The following is a 9,557-nucleotide window of genomic DNA, read 5'->3' as shown; positions in this document are numbered from 1 at the left end:
CTACTGAGACCGAACTCTTGGTTTAAGCACTCTAAAATTACATAACAGGTATAAGTTAGTTAAAAACACTAACATATAAAAATGCTTATTATCTGTAGAGAAACCTAACTAGACTGACTATTAAATAAAAATAGAAAACTACTAATTAATCAAACTCTTAAATTTTAATTATATTCAATAGATCACCTATCGATCATTAACTGAAATTGTTTCTAGAAAAGGAGTGGAGATGAAAGATTAAGATTGCGAGAGTGGAGATTTCCATCCAAACTCACGTGCATGCCATCCATCCAATGCTGCCTCATCAACCAATACGATTTACCTCGGGATCCACCCACACAAGATCCCATTCCCCATCTCCATGTCACCCAAGCGTGGTTCGCTTCCCGTGCACGTTAGAGACTCAGTGTTTCCCTGCTCTAAAATGCGCAGGCACAGCAGAAAACAGTGACAGGGTTGGATTGCAGTTCCTTTCCCAATGGAGAAAAGAAAGGAAAACTTTTAGTAATCCTAATAGGAAATTAATAGGACTGTTTTGAATTATAATAATAACAATAAAGCAATAAAAAAAATAAAAATAATAAAATATTTGCATGAAGTGTGAAGGGTGATTGGGTTCGGTTTGCGAGGAGGCACGTTAAGAAGAAAGAGGCTCGGTGAGAGTCCGTGAGTGACGGGAAAGAAGCTTGGATTGTGGGAACTGAAATAGAAGTGTGTTGAGTTTATGAGTGTAAAGTGGGGTCCACTCAAGGTAACGGCTATTTCACACTATCTATCTATCCTCAGCTGTCAAGCACCTTCAACAAACTTCCACATCATTGCACCATCTTACATATTGTTAACCTCTTAATAATGCTACTATACTTCTTTTCTTTTTTTTTTTAAATTAAATTTAGTTTTATTTCATACCAATCTCTAAATATGATTAAGAAAATCATATTTATAATGTTCCCGCTTTAACTATGTTAAACTAATATCTTTAGAATCCCTGTGTGTGGTGTTTATATAGAGCTATGAATTCCGTGACGAGTTGACGAAGACAAGGTCCAACTAATTAAGGGATAATCAATGTTTTATTAATTACTTTACCATGAATTCAGTTTTATTTAATTGATAACAGTTTTACTATTAAAAATATTTAATTGAAATCACTATTATAATAAAAGTTCAAATTATTGTTATTATTCATTGTTATTTTTGTAGTGATTTGAGAAAGATGATTTGAATGAATTTAAGTGGATTTGAGGGTAATTTTTTTGTTATTTTTTTGGGTGAATTTGTGGATAATTGAGAGTGGATTTGAAATTAAAGTTTGTGAGAATTAGTGTAGGATTTGATTGATGTGACAGATTTAAAAAATTAGTTTAATTGGTAGAAATTAAAGATTATCAAAATGCCCCTAGTTATTAAAGTAATATAAAATGTTGTTTATTAACGTTATATTTAATTGTAAAAATATTTATAAAGAGTAAAAAAATTAAAATAATTATTAAAATTAATTTTTAAAAATTAAAAAAATTATACGTAAAATAAATTTATTTTTAAATGTAGTATTTGTTTGTAATATAATTTATTATGAAGTAGTATGAACTTATTTATTATGAAAGTGAGATCGATTAATTTTGAGTTAACAAATAAACATGTAAGTATTGTTAATCATATCTAATGATATCTCCACTCAAAAAATTTTTCAAATCATTTTAAAGTTTCTTTTTTTGTAATTTTTAATGTGATATTATTTTTATAATGTCTTATTTAGATTTATTCCATTAATAAATATTTATTTATATTGAAAATAATATTTTTGAAGTTATCACAAGATCTAATTATACCAAGATATGAGTAAATATTCCTTGTCTCTTTTGCTTTCGGGGAACCCTCCTTTCATATAAAACAACTCTGTTTCTTTTGTATTTCATAAGTATTCATTCTCTTCCTCTTAACTTTTATCTTTATTTCTTTATTTCTTCACTATCGCTCAGAACACAAACCCTAACCCTCTTACCTCCAATTTACTGATAATTACTTTTCCAATTTCCAACACACACAGCATCAGCCATGGGTTACGAAGACGGTAAGCCATTAATGGATTACAATGACATTCAATCCGACTGCGAGCCTTCTCCGGAGCTGCGCCACAAGCTCAACGATTACGAGGATGATGTCAACAATGAGTGACAGGGCCGGGATTGGTCGCAGACGCCGATTTACGACAACGATTCAGCACGCTCGAAGCTGCAGAAGAGGCTGATCAAGAAGAACAATGCTGGAATTTGATAAAACATTGAGGACACATATGACTTTTACCTATAAATCCCTCCTAATCTCTTCACTATTGCAGGAAACCGAAAATTCATCCATCCCGTAAATTCATCGTCATCCATCGTTATATTTCCTCTCAAGCAAACACGAAAAACAACTTAATTCCTCGCTCACAAATATGTGAACAGTAAAATCGCTTCAAGCGACACAGTGTCATCAGTGATGAAGCAGTTTGATTGGTTTATTAATTAATTTACCAAGAATTCACTTTTATTTAATTGACTACAATTTTACTACTAAAAATATTTAATTGAAACCACTTTTGTAATATTATTGTTATTGTTCAATGAATGACGCGCTTTGATTGGATGGGAGTGTCAAAATAAGGCGCCGAATTTTGAACGCTGGCCCACGCAATTCTTATTCCTCTTTTTAAAACCCTCCCTTCAATCCTTATTCACGCATTTACCATGCCCATTAATGTCTTTTTACTTTCAATTCAACTGTCTCACGCTCTCAACACCACTGTCACTTCTTTTTTTTATTACTTTTTTTTTCCAAATCGTATTCATAAAATAACTACAAGCAAATTCTTTTAAAAATAAGTTTTTAATTTTTTTTCAACCAACTATTTTTATTTGAAAGTTAAAATCAAATTAAATTAAAGCAAATCTCTCACTACGTTAAAATAATTTTTTAAAGATTGATTTATTATTTAACTATATCTTGTATAATATTTATATTTATCAAAATATTATAATAAATTTGTATTATAGTTTCTAATTATATAATATATATATATATATATATATATATATATTATATGTAAATATAGCAAATTTAAACTTATAAATACGATAATTATTGTGAAAAAAATGCATTGCAGTAAACTTATATAATAGAAATATTGCAAACCGTTTAATAATATTGTTTAGTGACTATTATAAAAATAATAGTTTTATATAATAGAACTTCTATAACTTGTCTAAATTCAATCACTAAATATTCATTTAATTTGATTTCAGTTTTATATTTAAATACGATTTTTTTTAATTTAAGTTTCAATAAAATAACATTATTAAACTTAATTATATAAATTATTATTTATTTTAGATTTTGAATTAATTTTAATTTTATCTTTAAAAAGTCTCAAAGAATTAAATGAAGAATGTACATTTAAATTACTTTTTACCTCAATTTCTCGTATATGTGAATTCTTTTATTCGTAACATAATAAGAAATCAAACTTAGTTAAATGTTATTATTTTATATTTAATTAAAATAAAAAATGCAAACAAGACAACCTGTAAATCTTAATGTATTCCTTCTTCCAAAGTCTTGTCTAGCCTCGTGAATATACCTTTTTAATTATATATTATAAAGAAATAGGAAAATGAAAAGTATAAAGTGGATCTCCTTTTTTAGTACAAAAGGCTTAAAAAATATTATTATTTTTCCTATAATCATTCGTATGTCTCTGCTGTCCTCTACTTAGTTTCTTCCTTTTTAGTACTTTTATTTTTTAGTATCATAGTTTTTGCCACTTTACCTCTCCTTATTTTTCAACTCTTTTTAAATTTCAGCCTTTTCCTAATTTTTAAAATTTTAAAGCATCAAGTCACATTCTCCAAGGCTATCAAATAAATTAAGAATACTTTAATAATCTAAAATGGAATAAAGATATTTATACTCTAAGTATTCTTCAACAAAATCAGAAATGATATGATAATAATTATAAATACAAATGTATTTAGTCAAAGAGATATACTATTGACATTTAAACTCAAAATTCACTATAGAAAATTCTTTTTTCTGAATAAAAACACTTGTTTTTTTTTTCTCTCAACAATATGCGTCCTATGTAAATTATATCTTTTTGCTATAACAAGATTTAACCCATTTATAGAAAGGTAGTAACAGAAGAAATATTTCATGATATATTTATTTTAGATTAAAATATACGACTTATAGAACTTATAGAAAGTGATTTGATTTTGCTTCTCAATTCAACATTCTCTGTGTTTTTATTTGATGTATATTTCATTCATTATTTTTTTAAAAAGTAAATTATTTTAATTATCTAAATTATTCTGCTCTTTTCTTTATTATAAAAGTTTATTTTCTATAATAACTATATTATGACTAAGATAAATGATTATTTACTCCCATATATATTAAAATATATTATGGCTAAGAATCAAGTACTTTATAATTTAATTTAAAAACAAAACATAAAATTTTAAAATGGTTTAAAAAAAAATAAACAAACATATTTAATCTTATTTTTTAATATCTCTCTTTATATTAAATATCAAAATTGGTTTAGTCTTTATACAATAAAGAGTTAAGTTAATTGAAGACTGTGCAAACTTAAAAATAAATATCTTTATATCAAATTATAATATAATTTATATATTGAAAATATTTTACTTGTGAAATGTTAATTATAGAGCTTGGAGAAAAAGAATATTTATTTGTTATAATTTTGATGCACAAAAATTAAAGATTTATCTTATGAATATCATGCACAAATATCTATTAATAATGTGAGAACATTATAGTGTCTCCATTTATATATCAAAATAATTAGGTCAATAATTATAATACTAAACTAATTTAATATCAGAGCTAACAGAACTCATTATTAAAATAATGAGTTTAAACTTAATCCAATTTTAGAACAATATGACAAATTTAATTTAATATTAGAGCTAACAGAATTCATTATTAAAATAATGAGTTTAAACTTAATCCAACTTTAGAACAACATGACAAATTTTAAGGTGGTCAATCTTACAAAATTATTTAGGAAAAAGAAAGCTTATTTCATTTATATTTTATAGTTTAGTTTTATTTTTAATTTGAAATCTTCCAATTTCATTAATATAAATTTAAGTAAAAAAAAATACTATAACAATTTCACTATTCATTCTTACACATTTATTATATTATTTTATTCCTTTAAGTTGATTTGAACATACTCTTTTTTTTATGTACACCCTTGGTGGTCCAACTCTCAATATTTCCAAAAAATTGTAAATTCTATGATAATACAAAGCTCCTTTGACAAGGATCAGTGTTCCAACATCCACATAAATACATTTCTAATTAAGAGGAGAAATTGATAGAGTCTTATCAATACCATAATATCTTAAGACATGTTGATGAACAATTAAGACCATTATCATAATGTTAAACAACAAATATAAATTATAATTGACAAGAGTTTATCAACTAAACCCATACAAATAAAAGCCTAATACAACTAGGATAAATGAGTAAAGTAATATACTATTCATTATTGAATGTACTTTATTTATTCTCTAACTTAAGTGGGCATTAAAGTATCTTTGCATGGAGACCCTATCCATTGGTCCAAAATAATAAGAAGAAATACTAATAAAAGATGCCATTTCTAGGTTATAGAAGAAAGACAACAATGATCTTATGGAATAATATAACATACACACTAAAATATATATATTAAATTGAAATGAAAAAGTGTGAAGTATAAAGTTTCTCAAACAGAAAACTAACCACAAACTTAATAGTGTTTCTAGATGCGTTTACTTAATTTAAGCAAAGTGAAACATAAAAAAAGGGCAGAAGGACAAGTTTTCCTGTACAGATTCATTTTCAATTTTGCGAGATATGTTTAAGATAACAGAGCCCGTGTTGAAGCCTTTGTCAACAAGTCTTTGTACTCATCCAAAACAAAGCACAAAACTACACTACAACAATGTCCAAGAGAGAGAAAATAATATTTTTATAGTAATAATCTATTACCTCTAATAACTCAGACAGCTGAGAAATTGTTGTACAATTGTAACGTATTTCTCATTTTCCACATACATTTATATTCCCCAATTAAATACCAGTACGTTTCTTAAAAGAAAAAACAAACTTTAATTAAATAAAAAATGAAGAGAAATTTGTCTACATTCGGACACAGCTCAACACTCTCTCCCACACTCTCACCAATACAAATAAGCTTTAAGCTTTCCTTTGGCTCTGTCTTTCTCTCTAATCAGCCTCTTTCTGCTCTCTCTATCGCTTCTAGCTGTAGAGATTATTCCATACCTCTCTTTTTCTCTCATCTTTTTCCCTCTCCTTCTTCGTCACCCTTCTTTGCACCACTCCTTATATATCCCAAAAGAAACACTCCCAGTAAACACAATCATGGAGGGGTCTCACATGGAGTTCCTAGTAGTCTTTTGTTACTCCATGCTTTTTGCCTTCGTTACTGCCTCTTACGGGAACTCTCCCATCGTATCCTTTGATGAAGGTTACGCTCCCTTGTTTGGGGACAGTAACTTGGTCATCCACAGAGATGGCAAATCTGTTCATCTTTCACTGGATGAGAGAACAGGTTTTTCTTTTTCTTTTTCTTTTCTTTTCTTTTTCTCTTGCCACCTTTGTCAATCTAGGTGGGGTTATTGAGATGGTGATTTCTGTGTTTAAAGTCTTCACCTTTTTGGGTTTACCATTTCTGTGATGTGTTTGCAGGTTCAGGATTTGTGTCTCATGATCTTTACCTTCATGGGTACTTTAGTGCTTCTATTAAGTTGCCTGCTGATTACACTGCCGGAGTTGTGGTTGCCTTCTATGTGAGTATTTTGCCTCAATATTATGATTAATGAAAGTGATAACTTTTTTATTTTTTTTCTATGAACCGATTTTATTCCTGTTTTAAAAACTCAGCCATCCATCTTCATCACCAGCTCTCCCTTTTACAAAAATTTCTCCTTCACCTCAATCACCAAGTCTTTATAATATCGTTTTGTTTAAGTAGCAGCTTTTCTTATTTTCGAAAATATAAGCCAAACAGCTCTCAGGGATTGATTAATAAGGTTCTGAAATTGAAGAATACCAGTAAGTTTTTTATGATAAAATAAAAAGTTCTTATGTTTCCATTTTCATCCTGAACAGTGGAGAATGAAATTTAGGATTTTTGAGCATAAAATTTAGAACTTCTTCCTGGGCAAAAGTGCAATTTTGTTTGTTTGAACCTGAAACGTCATCCTGGTTTTGATTTTAACATTATGCGGAAAATAGGAAAAGTAATTTATTTCATCATGTTATCTGTTTGCAGATGTCAAACGGTGACATGTTCCAGAATAACCATGATGAAATCGACTTTGAGTTCTTGGGAAACATTAGAGGCAAAAACTGGAGGATTCAGACAAATGTTTATGGCAATGGTAGTACCAATATTGGCAGGGAGGAAAGATATGGTCTCTGGTTTGATCCTTCAGATGATTTCCATCAGTACAGTATTGCCTGGACTGATTCTCAGATCATGTGAGTAAACCATATTTGGTCATATCTTGCATTATGTCCACAACTTTGTTATGGTAACTTTTATCATCATTCTTGTTTCTTACCACACCCCCTCACACTGTAGTTTGATGATCTCTTGTTTATAAGTAGAAATTTGATGGATTTTGCTGGTGTTTGATATTCTCTATTGGTCTGGTTAAGTTTCATCAAAATATTTCATCTAGTTTTCTTTTTCCTTTTACCTTAATGTGTGTGTGTGCAATATAAGGGGTAAATGGCTTGTTAGAACCTCTCTTTTTTTCTTGTGGTTACTTGGTTTGGTTACTGAGAATGAATAAAACCAGATAGATACCAAGGTAACTAGTATACTTGAATGGTACATATCCTTGTATGGATTCCATGTTTTTCTCATTCAACTATGTTTTTCTTACATCAGAAATTGTTTTTCTTAATTGGGTGTGGTGTATCCATGTGCAGATTTTATGTGGACAATGTTCCCATCAGAGAAGTGACGCGAACAGAATCTATGGGAGGAGATTTCCCCTCTAAGCCAATGACACTGTATGCAACAATATGGGATGCATCTGATTGGGCTACGAATGGAGGAAAATACAGGGTTAACTACAAGTATGCACCCTATGTTGCCAAATTCTCTGACCTTGTTCTGCATGGGTGTGCAGTGGATCCTATTGAGCTGGTTGCCAAGTGTGAGAATGATGAAAAAGGCATTGCTTCTGGTGTTACACCAGCGCAAAGAATCAAAATGGAGAATTTCAGAAAGAAGCACATGACATACTCCTACTGCTATGACAGAATCAGATACAAATCACCTCCATCAGAGTGTGTCATCAATTCCCAGGAAGCCGAGAGGCTAAGAAAATTTGATCCTGTAACTTTTGGAAGCGGTCGGCACCATGGAAAACGACACCGCCACACCAGAGGAAGCCAGACAGAAGCAGCTTCATCATTTTAAGAATACCATAATTTGTTTTATTTCATCCTTTCATTTAGTTAAATTCCTGGGTTGATTTTTTTTTTTTTTTCTGTTTTTTCTTTTTTCTGGTGTATAGAGAGGGAATAGAATTCTTGAATATGATGATAGTTTTGATATGGTGGTTAATTAGGTTATTGCTGGTGGTGGTTGGTGGGTATGTGTATAGTTCACACCTTTAGGTTCCCAGGTATTTTGCTATTGTAATTCACGTCTTTTTGTTTACAAATTAAAATCCTTTGATTTTGTACTTATATTTAGACCATACCTCAGCGGTTCGGTTCAATAATTTATTTAGCATTGGTTATCTTTTAACTGCAATTCAGGCATTTATTTTATTCTTTTCTCATCACAGACAGACACATCTGAGTTAGGTCATATTTGTCAGTTGATCGTTACAATTATTTAATCAATCTTAATGGGATTCCAAGGTCAAGCTGAAGAATGATTAAGTGTTGTGCCGCTGATTCTTCAATTAATTTTGACCACAGTATCTGTCTTTTTATATTTTGTGTTTTGCAACATTCTGGTATATCTACGTGGAAACGAAAAGGCTAGTTGTTTTTGTTGACCTGCGTATCTGTTATCTTTTTACAACGAAAAGAAAAATATTTGCTTTCCACTTTCAAACGAATTTTCTTGTATCACTCTGTATCATGGTAATTGCGAATTCAGATGTTAAAGCAATAATGTTGTATCAAGTAGGAAGTTAATTCTGGGCTGATTGAAACGGGAGGGATTTCAACAAAATTTTGTAGATTTTCCTTTCACTATAATAGTCAATTTTTCAAGGAAAATTTCATCCATTTTATTCTTATTTTGAAAATTTTAAAATCAAATATATATATATATATATATATATATATATATATATATATATAAATTATAACCTTAATTTAATTTTTCTATGCATGAGAAAATAAAAAAAATATAGTATATAATTTAGTTTTTAATTTTTAACATGAAATTATAATTTATTTGTATTAAATTTTGATACAGTTTAATCTTGAAACTTAAATAATAA

The 9,557-nt window shown here is 29.1% G+C and overlaps 1 protein-coding gene across 1 annotated transcript; it reads left to right on the top strand.

Annotated features, from left to right (window-relative positions):
* The first annotated feature begins 6,237 nt into the window (after positions 1-6,237).
* On the top strand, positions 6,238-8,837 carry LOC108347872 (probable xyloglucan endotransglucosylase/hydrolase protein 28). Its single transcript, XM_017587324.2, has 4 exons — positions 6,238-6,631; positions 6,769-6,869; positions 7,355-7,563; positions 8,020-8,837. Exons 1-4 carry the CDS (start codon positions 6,442-6,444, stop codon positions 8,513-8,515), a joined length of 996 nt encoding a protein of 331 aa, XP_017442813.1. The 5' UTR covers positions 6,238-6,441; the 3' UTR covers positions 8,516-8,837.
* The last annotated feature ends 720 nt before the right edge of the window (positions 8,838-9,557 follow it).

The sequence above is a fragment of the Vigna angularis genome, chromosome 1 (genome assembly GCF_016808095.1).
Source record: "Vigna angularis cultivar LongXiaoDou No.4 chromosome 1, ASM1680809v1, whole genome shotgun sequence".
In the NCBI taxonomy this organism is placed as follows: domain Eukaryota; kingdom Viridiplantae; phylum Streptophyta; class Magnoliopsida; order Fabales; family Fabaceae; genus Vigna; species Vigna angularis.
This window is presented reverse-complemented; position numbering and strand designations above follow the sequence as displayed.

Coding starts and splice junctions, on each gene's coding strand:
- LOC108347872 (XM_017587324.2), top strand. CDS start 6,442: ATGGAGGGGTCTCACATGGAGTTCCTAGTAGTCTTTTGTTACTCCATG. Junction 6,632..6,768: donor TTCACTGGATGAGAGAACAG/GTTTTTCTTTTT, acceptor ATGTGTTTGCAG/GTTCAGGATTTGTGTCTCAT. Junction 7,564..8,019: donor TGGACTGATTCTCAGATCAT/GTGAGTAAACCA, acceptor ATCCATGTGCAG/ATTTTATGTGGACAATGTTC.